A 20,422-nucleotide genomic window follows, 5' to 3' on the forward strand; every position below is an offset into this window, starting at 1 on the left:
AAATGTTGATAGCAAATGTCTTCAATCCAAGAAGAATTTAAACAAAGGGTTAAAACACAAACGGCCTGTGATTCCCACATGGCAAATGTCACATGAATAATAAAACTGATTACCAGCATGGAAGACAATTCTGGATAATGTGTTGTTCCATTAGGAACATACCAGCTGTCAGCGATGGGAGGTGTACAACATAAACTAACACTCGAGGGACATGCATGAGTTCAACCCATCTTTACAAAATGAATTATTTCCTAAAAATGTTTGTCTTTGATCTGGAGAAGCTTTTACCTTTATTGATACAATTGTGTATAACTGTGGTATAGGCCTTAGGCATATTTTTGGTTTGATCTTTAAAAACACATTCATTTTCTGTAGTCACTGTACCTCATGAGCTTTATGGCATCTGTGATAACTACTGTACTTCTCTCAGTCCATCTTCTCTTTCATACAACAGCATTCTCTTGGTCCTCCATCTCAACGTTTTCCTCCATTTGCTTTCATTCCCCTCCAGCTCTCTAAATTAAATTACCTTATTAAGCCTCATCACACTTTTGTGACTTTCAGTAGATTTCTTTTTTGCCCTAGGTACTTAGAGAAAGTTATGGCATTGACATATTGTCACCGCATCTTCCAACAGCCCGCTTAATCTTCAGGAGGCAAGATTTGCCTCACCGTATACTGAAAATAAGTTTCAACTTGTTGTTTATGGTATGCAGTGAAAATGTAATGGATAGACTAGCTATCATGAATGTAAGCCGAAGTAAGTAAGAACAGTAAGTAAATCAAAACCTTATACCAACAAAGTCATATGTGTGACCTGGGTGACACGAGTGACCTGACAAAGGAGCCTGACACCCAGCAATCATCACCTACAGAATCTTGTCATGGGTGTGGACTCGTCAGTGTAGGGCACAGAGGGAGGAACCTTGAAAGCAGATGGTTGAGGAGCACATCTGATGAAGGCACTAAAAGGGCAACATCAAAAAGGAGCCATGATATGGCCATTTGAATGGCTATATTAACTGTAGAATGGCACGCCTGAGCATCCGTCAGGTAACCATGAGAACTTGTCACTGAAAGGAGGGGACACTCCCTCTACCGTTCCTCATTTTGACTGTCAAATAGGTTCCCTGAAGATGCAATAGACCGTGCGTCCCCATCATGTTGGGTAGCAGTGGAGGGTAGAGTAGCTAACTCATCCACTCCAGGCCTCATCATAGGCATGGAGTGGAGATTCTTAGTAGAGGCATTAGTAGCAGAGGGATTGCTAAAAAACTATAAATTAAAAAACAAGGCGTTAATCTGCACAAACTTGGGCTTGGGAGCCAATGTGTGCATATATATATATATATATATATATACACACATATATAACAGCTTTTGTTTCTCTTTATTTACAAAAATAAAATGTTATATTATTTGTAAAATAATAGTAGCCAAATATGACCTTTCCAAAAAATATCTGGGGTTTTACTGAGTGATTTTTAGGAGGTTTGTAAATAAATACACAGTCAAGTCAACTAAATGTCCATTTAGGATTTAGAGGATTTGCTCCTGTGGTGTAAAAGTCAAAATACAGAAAAGTTAATCTAAGTCTAATGCTTCCATTTAGACACCAGAGTTGTTCTGGGAGTGAGCAATGGTCCAAGGGCACGCAAGCGTGTCTCCCTACGCTCCAGAGAAACCTCAGAGCAATAACTAAGGATTCATTTATTTCACACATACAAGAAGAACTCATGAAGGGGATGAAGAACTTTGTTCCCGCCTGTGTGTGTGTGCGATTGTGCGTGATGTGTAAGGGATTTATTTTACACACCCAGACACACACAAGTGGTCATTACATTGACAAAAGCACCACCACTCTGCCTCTCTCACTCTTTATTACCAACTCACTATCTTCCTCACACACATAAGCGCGAGTTCAATGAAATAGATGTATTGAGTCATAAGCACTTTCAGCCACAAATAAACACATGCACATGCAAGGCCAAACACCTGCCTTGTTATATTCTTGAGAGGCAGCAGGGCAGTAAAACAGACAGAACTCTTGACAGTAATGTCAGACATGAGGCCCTGACCTTGGATAAAAAAATCTGGCAAAACAAAGGATGACTCCTGTCTGTCTGTAACAGTAGTTCTGGCCTCAGTTCTGGGCTATGAATGCTGAGAAGAAGACTTCTCCAGCAGTTAAAATGGCATACTATTTATAACAATCATTCACAAAAAAGACCCAGAGAAAGTTGGAAGTTACTGACCCATCTTGTTTCTTAATGCAGACCAGAAAATCCTAGCTAACATTTTAGCTAATAGACATGGTAAAGTAATTGATAAACTAATCTATCAAGATCAGACTGGGTTTATTCCTGGAAAGACCTTGTCACAAAACATCAGGAATGTTTTTAATATACTGTACAATTTTAAGTTTGATTGTAACTATTATTTCACTGGACGCTGAAAAGGCATTTGATCAAGTGGAATGGACTTCTTCAAATACTCAGAAAATTTCATCTTTGAGAAAATTTCATTAGATGGATAAAACTATTATATCAAAAACCTGTAGCAAAGATTATGGCAAATAAAGCACTTTCCTCCTGATTCAATCTGGGTCAGGGCACAAGACAAGGATGCCCCTTATCCCCACTCTTATTTGCTTTGGCCATAGAACCTCTTGCAGAATCGATGCATTCTGACACACTTATCCAAGACAGCTAACGCATATAATAAAATATCACTATATGCAGATGACATATTGTTAAACATTATAAGAGTGTAACGGTACACAAAATTGACAATTCGGTATGTGCCTCGCTTTTTAGGTCATGGTGCAGTACATTATTGGTACAGCAGAGAAAACAAAAGGAAGGCAGAAAATAACATTTTGGTCCTTTATTCTGAAAAATGTAAACAGCCAACAATGGCTCATTGGCCGTAACTATTACTGAAACAGTTAAGTTGTGCTGCAGTGGGAGAGGAAAACAACCTTTCTGTTTCTTGCAAGGAGTCAGGACACCTGGCTGACAGCTGTTGCTTTCTGTGATGCTGAAGCTTAATTCATGGTTGCTCAGAACTGGTTCTTACAGTGTGCTGTCCAACCACATCAGAAATCAAATGTGTTTTTAGTTGTTTAGTGGTTTCACTCAAAGGCAGAGTGAAAAGCCAACCATCACAAAAAGGAGAGAGGGACAGGGGGAAATGCAAAATTGTTTGAATACAGTGATAATGGTGCATATTTACTTAATAGTGTTGCACTTGGTCAATTTCATGGGAGGATCATCCAGCTTTGATCTTTTGTTTGTCATTCTGATGGCAGCAACACTACATGAGCATGGGTAACCAGGCTAACTTGACTAAGCCGGCCAACATACATCCATGAGCATGCTACAGCTAAGTGGTGGACTGTCAAAACATTCATTTCTCCAAGCATGCAAAAGTTAGACAGGGAGTTCCACAAGGTTCTGTGCTCGGACCAAAACTATATATGCTTCCTTTAGGTAATATTATTCAGAAACACTCTATGTTATGTGTTAAGTGGAAGATACCCAGTTATATTTATCAATGAAGCCAGATGAATCCAATCAGTTAACTAAACTTCAAGCATGCCTTAAGGACATAAAGACCTGGATGACCTGCAATTTTCTGCAACTAAACTCAGACAAAACTGAAGTAATTGTGCTTGGCCCTACACACCTTAGAAACACATTATCTAATGATATAGCTACTCTGGATGGCATTGCCCTGGCCTCCAGCACCACCATAAGGAATCTGGGAGTTATCTTTGATCAGGATATGTCCTTCAACTCCCACATAAAAGAAATTTCAAGGACTGCCTTTTTTCACTTACGTAATATTGCAAAAATCATGGAACATCCTGTCTCAAAAAGATGTAGAAAAACTAGTCCATGCATTTGTTACTTCTAGGCTGGATTATTGATTATTTCTTATTATCAGACTGCCCTAACAAGTCTCTAAAAATTCCCCAGCTGATCCAGAATGCAGCTGCACATACTGACAAAAACTAGAAAAAGAGATCATATTTCTCCCATTTTAGCTTTGCTGCACTGGCTTCCTGTAAAATCCAGAATAGAATTTAAAATCCTTCTCCTCACCTACCAAGCCCTTAATGGTCAGGCGCCATCGTATCTTAAAGAGCTCATAGTACCCTATTACCCCACTAGAACACTGCGCTCTCAGAATGCAGACTTACTCATGGTTCCTAGAGTCTCTAAAGGTAGAATAGGAAGCAGAGCCTTCAGCTATCAGGCTCCTCCACTTTTGGAACCATTTTCCAGTTTCAGTCCGGGGTGCAGACGCTCTCTCTACGTTTAAGAGTAGGCTTAAATTACATTTTCCTTTTTGATAAAGTTAACAGTTAGGGCCGGCCAGGCTTGCCTTGAACCAGCCCTTCCTCTGGCAACTGAAAAAGGCGGTTCCATATTCTAACCATTTAAACTCTCTGCTTTACAAGAAATCCCATGTCCCCTTCAACAGCTCGCTTATCTGTCAATTTATGCACCCCAAGAAAACACCTCATGGCTCGATTCTGGATGGCATTACTGTCGGGGGCATCTTTAAAACCCCACATTCATTAGATCAGCTACAACAGAAGTTCAGGCTTCCATATAGTCACTTTTTTTAGATTCTTACAATTTAGGAATTATATACACTCTCATAATTTAATTTTTAAAAACATCTCAATGCTATACATGTTTACAATGTTTTGTGTCTCCCTCTATGTCTGCATTAAAAAATGAATAGCAAAAAAAGATTTAGGAGTTGAAATATCAGAAGAAATTTGGCAATCAAGTATCAAGATTTATTTATTTTATTGCACGTGTGTGTATATATACAGTTTGTGTGTGTATGTGTGTGTGTTTGTATCTGCATTACTTTTACCCTATTGTCCGTGACTGTTAATGATTCAATTATGTAAAGGATTTCTTTTTTTTTTTACAGGGATTTTCGCTATCTGCTACTCATTATCCCTGATGGATTTCCACCATATGAATTGTGCAATTACAAGAGCCCCTTTTTGTGCTCTGTTTTGGGAGGGGGGCTTGGAGGTGTTTGGGTTCACCATATTGGTGATTTTATGTTGACTGTATACTGTGTAAAAATTTTCATAATAAAACATATTTGAAAACAATGGCACAATATGCAAATAAAGTCATGTTCAAACTTGTTAAAAAACAGTCTACCTCACTTGACACTATCTGTCAAAGGTGCTTGCTACTGACTGCAGGGTGAAAGACGACAACGATACAGGGTTGTGATTAGCCACAGATATCTAAAATAAAAAGCTCTTTTCTGTCATATGGCCTCACACTGATATGCTGAACAATTCATTATTCTGCTCCTTCATTTTCATCATCAATCTGTAGATACTCATTACACATTGATGATCAATAGCTTTCTGTGTCAGTACAGGGCAGAAAAACGGTCCTGAATAATTAACTGATAATATATGAGCAGGTAATTACATTCTCACTGAGGACAGTGTGATATCATCTACTAAAAATAAGTATCATACTCCATGAGAAAAAAGATTAATGTTTTGGATATTAGGTTACTGAAGTAAAACAGACCCTAAGAATTCATGTTTGTACATAATAATTATCTTTTAATAAAGAGTCAAAAATACAAAAATAGAATCCATGTAACAGCCCTGAGCAAAAAGTAGCAGGGGGAGCTCTACACACACTGAATGCAAAATCCAAAATGAATTCAAAAACAAAAATATTATTTCTTATTGGTGAAAGTTGAAAAATATTATTTGAACTAAAGTAAAGCCTTTGTACAGTAGATCTGAGATTTACTGATATCATTTTGGGTATAAAAATACAATGAATATGGATGACAACCTGCCTGCTGATAGCATTAGAAAGCCATCAATAATGCATAATGTCAGTATGAAATCAGTGCTGTTTTAGTCCAGCAAACACTTTGTTCACATTTCAAATACAACAAAATTTAGTTTATTCATTTGAGGCAGTTGACTTCAATAGAAAATGACAGATAAGTATATGACAGAAATTCAGTTAATGAACAGTAATGTATGAAGAGACACAAAACAGATCTGATCTGTTTTACAGATGCAGTACCTGAGATCAATAACACACTGTAGTGCAGCTCTGAACCAATGTTTTTGATGTTTCAGGTAGTTAAAAACTGTTTGCAGCAAAAGTATGCTGAAGAAGCAGTGAGATTATGTTATCAGTTACCAAATATCTACAGGATCTGTGGAAGCTCTACTCAAATGTATTAAAATACTAATTTAACTTTTTCAAAGATTAATGGCTGAACAAACAACATTACACATCCATTTACACTGCACATGGAAATTCTAAAAATAAATTAGATAACTGCAGTGTGACACAGCGGTGTGTCGCCTTTCCTAAAAAAACGGCCTCCTCTAAAATCAGAATAAATCTTTAAACTTATGAAATATTTCATTAACCTTAAGAGCAGAGCTTAACATTTCTGCTTGTCAGTTAGATAATATTAAACAAACATCTTATGCACTTACTTTGAATGCAAACCATGGCGGTAAAAACAGCAGTTTGAAATAATAGACCTTTTTCACTGCAGACATTTTGAAATGTGACAGCAAGAAAAGCACAGGTGTAGTTAATAATTAATAATGACTACATTACATTTAGGTGTTCCAGTTCTAGCATAGCAATGCCTTACGTGAACCCTTGATAGAACTAAGTCATTAGTAATGTTATTAGTTCCACCTGTGCTTTTCCTTTAATGTCAAGTCTACCCTGAAAAATGTCTAATATAAAATTATTTGAAATGTATATGTTCTTATAATTGTACTGTTTGTTAGTACTTATGACTAATTAAATTTCTAATTCTAGAATAACAACTGCAAACTGTAAAACCCTTGGCAGTGGAGATGTACTTTATTTCCAGTATCTTCTTTTCAGAGGAGCTGCTGATGATCCCATAGAAATTCAGTTATTGAGCAAAGTTGGGCTAATTCAGAAGATGTAGAAAGCATAGCCCTGAACTCCTTCAGAGGAACAGCACCGAGCCACTGGTTTAGATATGTGGACGACACATGGGTCAAAATTAAAAGTCAGGAAGTGCAAGCCTTCACAGAACACATTTACTCAGTGGACAGTAACATCAAGTTCACATGAGAGGACATCAGGAACAGCGTGGGTAACGTTAGTTTGCTTGTTGAAGTTACAGTGAGCTCATTCATTCATTTGGAATTGATCCAGTTTTTAATTGAGTGGTTGTTCAGTCATCTGTTGATGTTGTGTGATTTGTGATAAGTGTGCAGGAGGTCTGGCTGCTTGCTTGTGAGAATTTCTTCAGTTTGGTTTTAAGCTGAGCCGTATATTGAATAATGAGCTTAAGGTAACTAGAATAACAAGTGTTATCATGTCATCTTTATAGACTATATTTTGTATGTTGTGCATATAGATAAGAGTGTGTAAGACATGTATTTGATACATGCATTAATACTTTCTGATGTGAACCTACACTTTAGATCTATGAATGTTTTTAGTGTTCAGTCTTTCTAGTGTTCAGCACTGATCTGTACCTGTATCAGATCATAAGCTTTGTGGTACTTTATATATTTCTGTATACTAAGAAAATACATAGGAAACACATGTAAATCATGTGATATGTTGTCTGCTTTTGATGAGAACTTAAATCTGTTGTCACCCTAGAAGAATACTATAAATTTGAATTTCACTTTGTTGGTAAAATGACACATTCTGAACCACTCAACGGCTAAAATGAGCACTTCTTTGTTTAGAAACAATATGTATAAATGTCTTTAAAGAAGCAGCCTTTTCACCACTCAGGGGTTTTTGTTTTTGAAAGAAAATTGTTTTATTGGCATATAAAATTGCCCCCCACCCCTCCGATTTCATCAGGTTGGGGACAATGATGTAGTATGATGCGGTTTGTTGTAAGATTCCATGTTGGTTTTCCTCCTGTCCTCCCCAATTTTTTGAGTCACCAGCCGCCACTGGTCTGGAGTATCTGAGAAACTCAGGAGGATTTTCAACAAACACTGCATCCCTGTGTTTTTCAAACTCAGCAACACACTAAGACAGAAACTGGTCCACAGGAAAGGCCGCACACCCAAACACAAGAAAAGAAATCTAGTGTATGCAGTCAAATGCAATGAGGAATGCATAGACCTGTATACGGGGGAAACTAAACAACCATTAAGCAAATGCATGACTCAACACAGGAGGTCAGCAGTTTAGTTTACCAACACCTGAAAGATAAAGGACACTCTTTCAAGTGAAGGAAGCAATCTGCGTCAAAGTAGAGAGACCATCTCTCATCAAGGGAGGAGGTCCGCGACACCACTTATCGCCCACCTACAATGCTGTCCTTTCATACTTTCCTTAACAGCAGTTCAAATCTGGCTTCATGTGACAACTCCAACGACTGTCATTTACACTTGGTCTCAGGTGACTCCAACAACTCTTAATTACTGTTGTTACAACAGCCAGTAGTACTGACAAACCAACTGGTGTCAATGACCTTGATAACAACCCCACAGAGGTTAAATACCTCGGACTCCCCACCAGTCAGTTAGAACTGATCGTGCCCCTTGAAGGGAAGCGAAATGTCTTCAAGTATCTTCGACAAAGTCTAGTTGCCCTTGATTCAACCCTCCTTAGATAACGATGACCTGGATGACGGAGAATCTTCACAGACGGCTAATCTAACATTTCAGTATAAACCTTTTAAATGGGCACAAAGACATAAAAAAAGATTTTGTCTCACCCTGTGAAGAAGGAATAAAAATAGTCAAAGAAGAGACTAAAATTCACCATAAGAACATAAAATCCCACCATATAAACCCTAATATTAACCTTAAAATGGCCATACTGAACTTTTACTTCTTCTTGGCACGCACTGCTTCGTTAATATACAGTGCAGGAGGTCATATTCAGAGTTGGCCAACCCACTGCCTGTCAAAAAAGCTGTTATTAAGAACCACAGCATGAAGGAAGCTTACTGATGCTTGTCATAAGATGTAAGAACAGGAGAGGAGAAAAATGTGGTAAAGCTGCCCATAAAATAGTCAGTCATGCTCGAGCTGCAAACCTGAAAAGGCTCACACACACACACACACACACACACACACACACAGATTGTAGGCACTTTGTGTGGCTGCAAGTGTGTGTGTGTGTGTGTGTGTGTGTCCATGGCCTATGTGTAGTGTCAGGACTGACGGATGGTTGCAGCACTGGGGTTACCCATTACCCAGAATGCAATCGGCTCTAGAGGATGTATTGAGTAAGGCTGCAGAGACAAGACACTCCATTATGGGATACTGACAGATGGCTTGAGAGTCTACCTCATTACAATCCCACACAATCACACACTTGCAGGCCTCTCCTTTATACTGAGGAGTTTACTTTCCTGTCCTCTGATGACATCTACCCCTAATGACCCTTCACTAATGTGCAACATGGTTTTGCTGCAAAGTATGAGATACCATCACAGTTAGATGGTATCTAACATCATACAGCTGAGCTGAATGAGCAAAAACCGAAATAAAGCAGGCAACTGTACAGCACGTGGGAGGATAATATGAGAGGTGAGAAAGCAATGAAGGGGCCTTGAAATAAAACAAAAGACAATATGCCAACAGTGGTGTCAAGCTCTGGCTCTCTCACTGTTTTCACATCTTAAGAGACGGTTGTGCAGCAGACGAGATAATTAGACTCGCTGTAGTTTGAAAACTGACAACTAATCACTGTAAACCTCCACACAAATATTAGCTCTTTAAACATGCACGCACTCTAGTAGACAGGACACACACAGAGCCATATGCAAACAACAGAGACTATAACCATGTAACCAGTCATTGCTCAGTCTCAGGGGGATGAAAATAGTTTCTAGTAGGGACTAGAAATCTAGCTATTGTTACACATAACCAGATATCTGTTGCACTGGTTTATAGCTTTTAGCCAACAATAGACATAAACAAGTCTGCAGAAATATATGATGTGGAGTTTCATTCATATCAGTTGTGGGAATATTTTATCCAAATATGTCTTCAGAATTTTTCTGACATGGATTATGTAAGCTGATTAAGTGGTTTAAACATTCAGATATAGGTGTCTTTTTATGCTAATGTTCCTTACAACTTGTGTGTTACAACTTGCAAACGATGCCCTCAAGTACTGAAAGAACTATGGAAACTGACGAGGGTGATTTGGAAACAACAGAGTGTTCCTGCTGAGCGGCATAGAGCTGTGCTGCGATCCTAATAGCAAAGAAATGTGGAAGGAAATATTTTCTACTCTGTGATTGCCAAGAGAATGACCAAGTTCCTACAACAAAACAAGTATATCGACACAAGCTGCCAGAAAGCTGAAGTCCCTGGTTTCTCGGGTTGTACAAAACATGCAACGCTAATCTGGGATCAGATCAAGTCCGCCAAGAGAGACAAGCAGGACCTTCATGTTGTATGGCTGGACTTGGAGAATGTATATGGGTCTATCCTGCATCAGCTGGATATCTTCCATGTGCCGGTGTGTGTCAAGAACATCATTGAGAGCTACTATGCGGATTTGAAGCTTTGTCACTTGCTGCAGGACTATATAACTGACTGGCAGCAACTTGGCAGGGGAAGAGCAACGGGATATTCCATCTCACCTATCCTATTCACAGCTACTTTTGAAGTCATCTTGATTGGTGTGAGAACAATGCCCAGAGGGTTGTGCAACAGTGCAGGCCAATGGTTGCCACCTCTGCGTTGCCTCATGGATGATCACAAGCCTACTGCAGACAACTGCATGCACAGCACAGCTCCTCAAGAGACTTGAAGAATCGCTGTCGTAGGCCAGGGTGAAAATAAAGCCTGCCATGTCTCGCAGCCTCTCAATCCTGAAGGTTAGCCAAGTGGACACAGTCTCTTTTCAAGTGTCAGGAGAAATAATTCCAGTGCTCACAGAACAACCAATCAGAGGTTTGGGCAGAGAATATACAGCTGATATCACAGACAAGCATGTGGCAACTGCAGTCACAGACCAACTAAAAGAGGGACTGAAGAGGACTGACCAGAGCTACCTGCCTGGCAAATATAAAGTCTGGTGCTACCAATTCACGCTATATCAACGTGTGATGCGGCCACTAAGATGTGCACAATAACAGCAACAACAGTCTTAAAACTGGATGGGGAGGTGCAACAAGCAGAAATGCTTTGCAGGTAATAACATCAACTAGTCACCAAGATGAGCACCTGGTGGGTGCATTTGAATAATTATCCTTCATTACTTGCAAACCAAGGGGTGAAGAGCAGCAGGAAAAGGATGTATATCAGCACAAGGCAGGGCAATTCAACCATCAGATTAAAAAGCACATAATGTATTACAAAAATAATAATTTATGGTGACTTTCAAAATCTAGAAAGGTCAAGCAAACATTTTACTGGATAGGCCTTGGAGATAAATTGAACAAACATATTCGGAGATGGTACTATATATTCATGGCATACAAACTAACACAAAACAAACAGTCAAATACAGACACCATTCAGAGGAATTAGTGATGTTTAGTACTGAAAATTGTAGCTTTATAGCTCTCTAGAGTCAAAAATTAATTGTTTATTTTTGCATATCATTATATAGCTTGCTACACATCACTGCATAAAGCACTGTCATAAAACCTTAGCTTTATAATCTGAATCTTGAAAAAGTGCTATGACAGAAGTGGAATACATAAAAACAATATTGGGCTCTACCAGTCAAGCAAAACCAGAGTGTGCTGGGAAATTTAATCTGAGTTGAGCTATTCCATTCTGGGTAAACACACTGTCTCACTGAAGTGCTGGATAGGCATTTCAAAATGTTATGTAAAGATTTAGCTGAAGCAGGAATATCTCTACATCCTTTGTCTCTCTCTCTTTCTCTCTCTCTCTCTCTCACACACACACACACACACACACACACACACACATACACACATACACACACAAACAAAGGTATTGCAAGATGGGAAGAGAGGATGTTGTGTCAGGTCTTGGACTATTAACAAGCTTCACCTTCCTCACCTACAGGGAGCTAGAGATAGAGATGGAGGGAAGTGTGTTTGAATCTGAGGTCATCTACAAAGCTCCAAACTTCCCCATTGGTAGCTCACCATATATGACAACTAAGACAAGGCTAGGGCCTTAGGGCCACAACAATGTCTTTCTCATATAGTATAAGGTGAAATTCAAGGCAAAGTTATTTGACAGTCAGAATTTGCGTTGAATGTCTCTCTTGTGGCAGTTTTACAGGTGTATATATATGCATAGAGGCAGGATTAGATGGGAAACCATAACATCAGTGTCGACACTTCCTCTGTATAAGCCATACCTTGTTACAAAAAAGCTGCAAAATACATCTATTTACTTCACATCTGCTTCATTCATCCATATCCAATATGTATATTTTTGTTATCCTGTCATTTTATTAAACCATGGCACAGTGTTGGTGGCTGTCTCTCCTCGTGACAAAGTGGTTTGATTCTGTACAGGCTGAGGAAAGACTGATGACAAAGCCAGCCAGTTATTGTGGTTATATCAAAAATACTCACAAATGGCTCTTGTCCATTTAACACCAGACAAGTGAGCGGGCGATATCTCCTTATTCCTATCAGGAAGCCTTACACAGTCTTCTAATAGCTAGGTAACAACCAACCTCTGATCACCATATGGAGACAAATGAAGAGCAATCAGGTTCCTATTGTCAGTGACTATCCTAAATACAATTTTACCCATAGATATACTACCTATACATGCATATTAACACACTTTGTATGTAGACAGTCAACAAAGCACTAAAAAACCTTAATAGAAAAATAACAAAAAAGTCAGTTAAGACAAAGAATGAGGTTCATGTAGTAGCAGTGATGCAAAACCGTCGTCAGTAAAGGCTGATGGGTGAATAAAGTACAACACCATGATAGGGTGACACATAGGTATGATATATTACCCTTCCAGTATCTCATGTCAATACCTGCTCTGACCCAAATTCAGTGTCCTTGCTCTGCCGTAAGCACTGAACCCTCACAGACTTTAATTGACAGCACCTGCGTGCTAAGCATAAATGCCTGAGTGCATGAGAGTAAGAGGGCAAGAGCTGAAAATGCTTTACAAGGAACGTGACTGCACTCAGCAACTGGAGCAGAGGCTTTCCTATAGCCAGCAAAGAGAGGCTTGTATTTCATATGTCGTTTAATTAATTAGAGTGCTTGGATCTGAGTGTTCACTCCCATTTATAAATAAAATATGTGATGAAGTTTGATCAAATCAGATGAAATCATATTTAGAAGTTGTTACTATATCAGGTCATCATAGGAACTATATATAGTGCTTGTACTGAAGGTGAGATATGAACATGTAATCTTGTTCCCGTCAGTGCTTTAAGATGATAGAAAGTGACCATAAAGGGCTAAAGCACTGTTGAGGGAAAATAACTAAGGTTTCATAGGCTGTTTGCAAACAGGTGCCATGTCTGAAAAAGTACACATTGGGGGTGCCTTTGGTCCAGCATTATGTTTGCTTTCTGTTCTAATTTTTCTGTTCTAAAAGTTCAGTAATATCCTCCTTTTAAGCAACGGTGTGAAATGCTTGCTTCCAGTGTGATGTGAATCCCATAACGTAACATGACGTTCTCTGTTCATTTAAAATACTGCATTATGGGAAGGTTGTAGTCAAAAAATAGAAAGGTTATTTTATCAGTTTAATTAGAAATGGACATAATAATAAAGAAGCATCTATCCTATTTAATTATAATAAAGAAAGTGAGGAGTTGTTAAAAATTAAACAGCTCAAAGAACAATTGGACAGAATTTTATTTCTTATTTCTAATGTTTGACTGTCTTTACTGCTGCCTTCACCTGCTCTAACTGAGGGGATTTTGTTGTGGAAACGTATCCTTTAATTGTCTGTGAGGACTTTTCCATTTCAGCCTCAGTTCATCCCTTGCCTTTGTTCCCTTGCTCAGGCACAAAAAGGCTCCCATCATTTAGAACTTGACTGAAGGGACATCGAGAGAAGACAACGTGCTAATGTGAAACCGGATGCCCCTTGTCACTGAGCCCCTCTCCCCCTCCTCTTTTGAGTCTGACTAGTCACCCTAGTCGTTGGGTGCATACATCACTTTGATGCATGCATCAGAGCTGCCATGTAAGACGAATTTGTTTGCTACCGGTGTGCTTTGGTTAGCTTCTTGTAAAACTCCATTTAAGTCTCTCTTAAATGTATTGTATGTAAATGTATTTCAGACTGATTTATTTCATTTAACTGAAAATACAATTAATATATAGACCTTTTTAAACCATTCTACATGTTGGTCAGAGAAATAATTCCAGTGTTTTATGGTGAATATTTTAGTGGTTTTTAAATCTGTATTGATACTCAAATTTCAAGGTACTGAAAAAGCAGTGTTTTGGGTATCTTGGTATGATGCTACGCTAGTTTGGGAAATAATGAAGTGATTAGTATCCAGCAAACTACTTCTGTTTGTTTCTTCTAAGGGAGACTGGTTAATACAAAATCCCACCAATCCCATGTCAGTCTTCTTCATCCCTCACCTGCTGTAAAGCTGCAGCAACATGTAAATGACCTGACAGTACTGTATCTACAGTACATTTTAAAGTTTAGCATCAAGTTGTATTGTATTCATATTCAGAATAACTCCTGACTGTGTGACAATTTATGCAGTTTGTGTTACAACACTGACTGTTATTATTGCTCACATTGAATTCACTGAGTCCACCATATTATTTATGTGTCTCTGTCTCTCCTTCTCTCTAATGAGCTGTCTTGATGGGCTCAGGACAGGACAGGTGAGCTCTGCAACTCACAGTTCATTATCCAGAGGGACAGGTAGTCCCATGTTGTAGCAAAATGTACAGGAAAGAAGAGCAGCTTATTCATATCTGTCATCATGGTGACTGCTATAACCGCTAATGAGACCTATGCATCAGTCATGATCCAAACTGTCATCTCAGAAAGTTTATAAGAATGTCCCTGCCCTTCTGTGTTTTTGCTGGCTGGTCCTTCAGCTATGCCAGACATAATCACCTGCTTAAGTACAGTATAAGAGCTGTGTTCAGAGAGCTTCCACTATCTTGCACTTGTGGTGTAATCACTATTATACAACAACTCTGGAGAAGCAGCAAATCCTATTAAGAAGAGTGGCTTAATATGAGATAATATATTTCATACTGGTACATAGAGATAGATAGATAAACTTCCCACAATGGAATTTGTTTCGACTTTATTGTGTGTTGCCTTTATTGTCATCTATCATGCTGTTTACTTACGGGAAATACAATATGATTTTGTCAAAGTATAGTATGCAGGGGGATCATACCACATCAACAGCTTTGGCTCAAAATGTGACAATGTTCTAGCTTAAACCAAAGCTGGATTCTTTTCATGCTTAGATGCACAGGAAATGTGCCACATTATTCCCAGTAATTCCATCTCACTTCACACATACAAAATGGAGAGAGCTGCACAAATGAAAAGTGTGATTTAATAAAATCCTACATGAGGAGACAGATCAGAGAGAGAAGAAAAGAAGCGAAATATGAAAAAAAAAAATGAAGAGGTGAAAGAATATAAAAATAGTAGTGCCCAGAGAAATATTACATTGACAAAAAAAGACATATATAAAATTGGGGAGAGACTCCTAAAGCAGTAGAGACAGCAGATGAACAGAAGATACAATAACAATGAAACAAAGACATAGATATTTCAGTTCTCTGAGGATGGTAAGATGTATCTGTGTGTTGTATTCCCTGTGAAAGTGACCAAATAAATGAGGGAGGTGGACAGAGGACAGAATAGGGAAGCTTTTGGTGGGCTTGATAAGGGCAACATAAAGCTGTAAAACCTGTCTCTCTACATAAACCTTGATGGTGTTCTAGTAACAGGATGATTAAACAGAACCCCTACCTGTGCGATCTCGGATGGCTAGGTTGTTCCCTTTCTTTAGGACAATATCCAGCTGGTACATGGCTGGGCTAGGAGGTCGAGGGGGGGGTTCTGCATTACTGGGCCCCACTATGTTGATGCCCTGTAGAGAGAAGAAGTAACATAAGTGTTCCAGGTAAACCAGTACAGTCCAAAATGAACACAGCTTAGCAGTTTGTATAAGGGCAAAGAGAAGGACAAGAGAAAAACAAAATAATAAGAAAATGAGGCATTCAGTGTCAGCCAGACCCATCTGTATACTTTAAAAACTTTGGTCATCAAAGAGTTAAAAAAAAGGGGGGGAAAAAGAGAAAGAAATGGACATAAACTAAACAGCACTAGTGGACCCAACAATATCACTGAATCTTTAACTTCAGGTTGTTTTTTTGTTCTTTACTAATAAGTTTTTTTTCTGCAGCATCATTAAGCTCTGAATAAATCACATTACATAGAGAGAAAAAAACCCTGAGGAATAGACTGAAAAGGTAAACAGAGAGAGCAAATGAATATTTGCACATTACATAGTAGATGTTGCTTGAGTAGTATGCTTATTAATCATAGCAAGCATGAAATCTCCTCTGGAAGCTTCTGAGCATCAGGCTCTTGGAAGGTCATCTCTGTGGATCTGCATGTCACGCTGCAGCCCTGAGGTCAGTGCTGTTCTCTGGGAACCCCCGACGGCTCTCATCGTGGCTCCCATTGGAGCTAGAGGCACATTAGCAAGCCGCATGATAAGCCAAGCCATTCTCTGAGATCCACTACATCTTACTTGCTTTCTCTATCTCTTGCTCCTTATTCTCCCGCCCTCATTTCTCTCCTGCCCATTAGACAACCCGTGCGTGGGCACTCCTGTCAAGTGTGCCCAGCTATCGTACTCTGAGATGAGGCTAAGAATAACTATAAAAGAGCAGAAAAATGCTAGTGGGCCACTGGGAGGCTACTAACGGACTACCAATGCTAGCATAAGAGCAACTCCCTCTTGAGAGACGTACAAGAGCAGAGAGATCTCAGAACAGCTAAAAACAAGATAAGGATGAAAATGGAAAGAAAGAGAAGGAAGATCCCCGAGGAGACTCTCTATTAACACTGTCATCATAACATTATTTTCCTCCAGCATAATGCTTGGCTGTCCTTAAACACAATGACTGCATAGAGCAATTGTATTCTATTTATCGGTTTCAACAAAAAGCAGGAAGGGTGAGGGTTGGAAAACACAACCCAAAACAGAAGAGTCCCCAGTATTTCTGTGTATGATGGTGCTATCAATAGTAGAATATAGTAGAATATGATGGTGCAGAAATGTTCTTCCATTATTTAGGGACAACCCTGCACTGTGGCTACAGGTTAATAATGGTGATTTTAATTACTACACTTTGGTTGATGTAGTCCCATTGCAATGTAGCAATTAGCCTGTGCTGCCTTAAAAAAAACATTTCCTGTAGATGAGAAAATGGAATTTGCTAAATAAACAAACTACAATAAGTGAGCAAATCTAATTTTTGTACAAGAGGCTGTTGGAGACATTTGTATTATATTAAACATTTAACTGAAATAAAGTCCATCCAAAATAGTGCAGACAAAGCTGACTATTAAACTACACTTTGAGGAGTATCAATATACAAAATGTTCTTAAAATAAAATAATAATAATTTCAGCACTGGCAGCCTACTGGCACCTGTTTAAAAGAGTGTCATTTCGCTGTCATTATGCTGTCTTTACAATAAGAGCAGTAATTAATTACTTATGTGCAGAGCATAGTGCGTACTTAACACAGTGAAATCAAAAACCAAAGCAGCTGGGCAAGAAATGTGGTGGCATTTAAAGCTTGGAACTCACAAATCTCCACGGAAAAGACGATCCAAAACAATTTCAGCCTGACAGCACCTGCTGTCAAACAGGGAAAACAGAGTTGATCTTTTGGGAAAAATGAAAAACTATAATAAATCTCAAAAACAACATCTAATCTGCTCTGTAACAGGTGCACCAGCTCAGAAAATATCTGGAGAAATATAATGTGAACATCCAGGGACAGACAGAGAGTTAAAGCTATTTGATTGGATAGGATAAACCTGGGGTCAGCAGTGTATTTCATTTACTGTAACTGAACTCTGTGTTTGTGTGTGGATTGTGTGGGGGTCTGACCCTGTAACATTAAGCCCTTTTGGCTTTAAATGTTACCATCAAACAGTGACACAGAGACACACAGTCTGCAGCACGATGTCAAGTCGAGTCACATCGTAACACACAGCAACAGGCACAGATATGTTGTTGGGGGGGGGGCAGGTGCTCGAGAAAAAAAAAAAGGGCACTGATAACTGAATACATGAATTCACATTACACGTCTGTTGGGTCGTCTCACTGATCAGCAGGCAGTGCAGCGACAATGCTGCTGCAGTATGAACACACACACACAGACACACACAGTGAGCAGAGGAACCAACCGAGTAACTTTGACCACTTTTACAAACCATAGGGAATCAATCAAACTGTCAAACTGCGTCTCATCAGAACAAATCCTGCAGTTTTTTCAAGAACTTGATCTAAATCTACACTTTTACACTCAGAAGTAAAAATTCATCAGGTTGACCTTTAAGTCCTGTTCACCAATAAATACAGACTTTCTCAGAGTGGAAACCCTTCAGGAAATAAAAGTTAACTCTATCAGTCTCGTTGTCCTGAACCAGACAGGAAACTGCAGGCAAGAGACAGGATGGAAAGCTGAGGAAGAGGAGGAGGGAGTCATACCGCCTTAAAAACGGCTGGTAGAGTGTGATTTAAGTGCAGGCCGTGAAGGGGGAGGGGGAGGGGAGGTGTGTGAGTGAGGTTGGAGGGCTTTACTAGAGCCTGCAGCTAATTGCTCCGGTGGCATCTTAAAGCCCTTCTCCCCCAAAAGCCCTTGGAGCCTGAATATTGCTGCTAACAGAAGAGCTGCTGACACAGGAGGAGAGGAGAGGAGAGGAGAGGAGAGGAGAGGAGAGGAGAGGAGAGGAGAGGAGAGGAGAGGAGAGGAAGACAGGAGGAGAGAAGAGGAGAAGGAAACAAGAGATAAGGAGTAAGGAGGAGAGGAGCGATATCCAAATATGATTGTATAGACATATTTATTTCATTTCACACCTGTGACAAACAATGCCAGAGCTTAGGGGAAACACTATTGTTATTGGGATGGGCAGGGGCTCATGCAGTCTCCCAGAATTAGAACTCACATGCAGTTGTCGGGCATTACATAATACTTTAAATGAGAATTGATGCCATGGGCCAAATTTAAAAACTAAAAAAATATGAATTTAGAAAAAGAAATGGAAAAGAAATGTCTCACAAAAAGGGCACTTATCTAGTCAGAAGCCAAGAGGGAAGGTGCCTGAGCACCACCTGGGGTCTATTTGTGCACGTGCCTGCACAGAGATTAAGAAAAAATGGAAATGCCCTGACTCACTGTGCCCACAGAAAATGCCAGTGTTACTTTTCTTCTCTGAGGTACATGTATGCAATGTTCACTACTGGCTATTTTTCTTTTCTTTTTCTTTGTGTGTATATGCTGTACAATACTACTAACAGACACACAAGTTAAAACTCAGGTCGAGCACAGACACACAGAGGGACACATATATAAGGAGGGAGCACAGGATTTGAAGTGAATTTGTAGATAGCACAAGTTCTTTGAGTGAGCGATGGTACATCTGATAGGATCAATGAAATCTTTGCTAAAACAAGCAACTAGAGAAAACAGGCCACCAAGTTAAAACTGTTATATATAAAGGAAAGACAGAACAAGCAGTTGAGGGCTTGCAAGTGTTGCGTGTCCAAAGTCCAAACCAAAGGAAGTGACTTTTGCTCCCCATTGGGTGAGGAGGGTTGATCTGGTGCCAGGAGCAGAATAAGCATCTTATGTCATAAAATCCCACAAGAAAAATGTCCATTTTACCCTCTCACGATTTGCCATTTAAAATCTCAGCATGTTTTTGCCAAAGATAGGAGCAGTTTCTAAAAATGTCTTACATGTGAAATTGCCTCTGAGTTCCATTGAAACAGAGCAAACAAACATCATGAGAAACTGCAAAGAAAGCGGATGTATTATTTTCTCCTTTCTTTCATGTGTTAAACAGTCAAATTCTGATGAAATCTGAAATACAAAATGTTTACACAGTATTGTGTATATATGTTTAATGTATAAGATGTAAAAAAAAAAAAAAAAAAAGGAAAATAGTGAAAAACACCCCCAATCACAATTTCAAGGTTAGGTTTTCATATTGGTTGTTTTGTCTGACCAACTCCAATCCAAACATATTAAGTTTATAATTATGTAAAATAGAGAAAATCATATGCTATACACACGTATTCACAACAAAAAGCATATTTTTTATGTGAAAATGTTGGTGACACTATAATACTGGTGCACCAATTCAAAATACAACAGCAGACAAATAGGAGTGTCTTGTTATATTTTATGGGTTTTGAAGGAAA

The 20,422-nt window shown here is 39.0% G+C and overlaps 1 protein-coding gene across 8 annotated transcripts in view; it reads right to left on the bottom strand.

Moving 5' to 3' along the window:
* The window catches only part of mctp1a (multiple C2 domains, transmembrane 1a), a 149,381-nt gene that overhangs the window by 79,338 nt on the left and 49,621 nt on the right, over positions 1–20,422 (bottom strand). For 7 of the 8 annotated variants that reach the window (XM_042420845.1, XM_042420843.1, XM_042420847.1 and 4 more), the window contains exon 2: positions 15,944–16,064. In XM_042420845.1, the coding sequence (XP_042276779.1) occupies positions 15,944–16,064 (121 nt within the window). Of the gene's footprint in view, positions 1–15,943; positions 16,065–17,797; positions 17,857–20,422 lie in introns of those variants that run through there. The other variant, XM_042420848.1, reaches the window with a different exon arrangement.

The sequence above is a fragment of the Thunnus maccoyii genome, chromosome 9 (genome assembly GCF_910596095.1).
Source record: "Thunnus maccoyii chromosome 9, fThuMac1.1, whole genome shotgun sequence".
NCBI lineage: Eukaryota > Metazoa > Chordata > Actinopteri > Scombriformes > Scombridae > Thunnus > Thunnus maccoyii.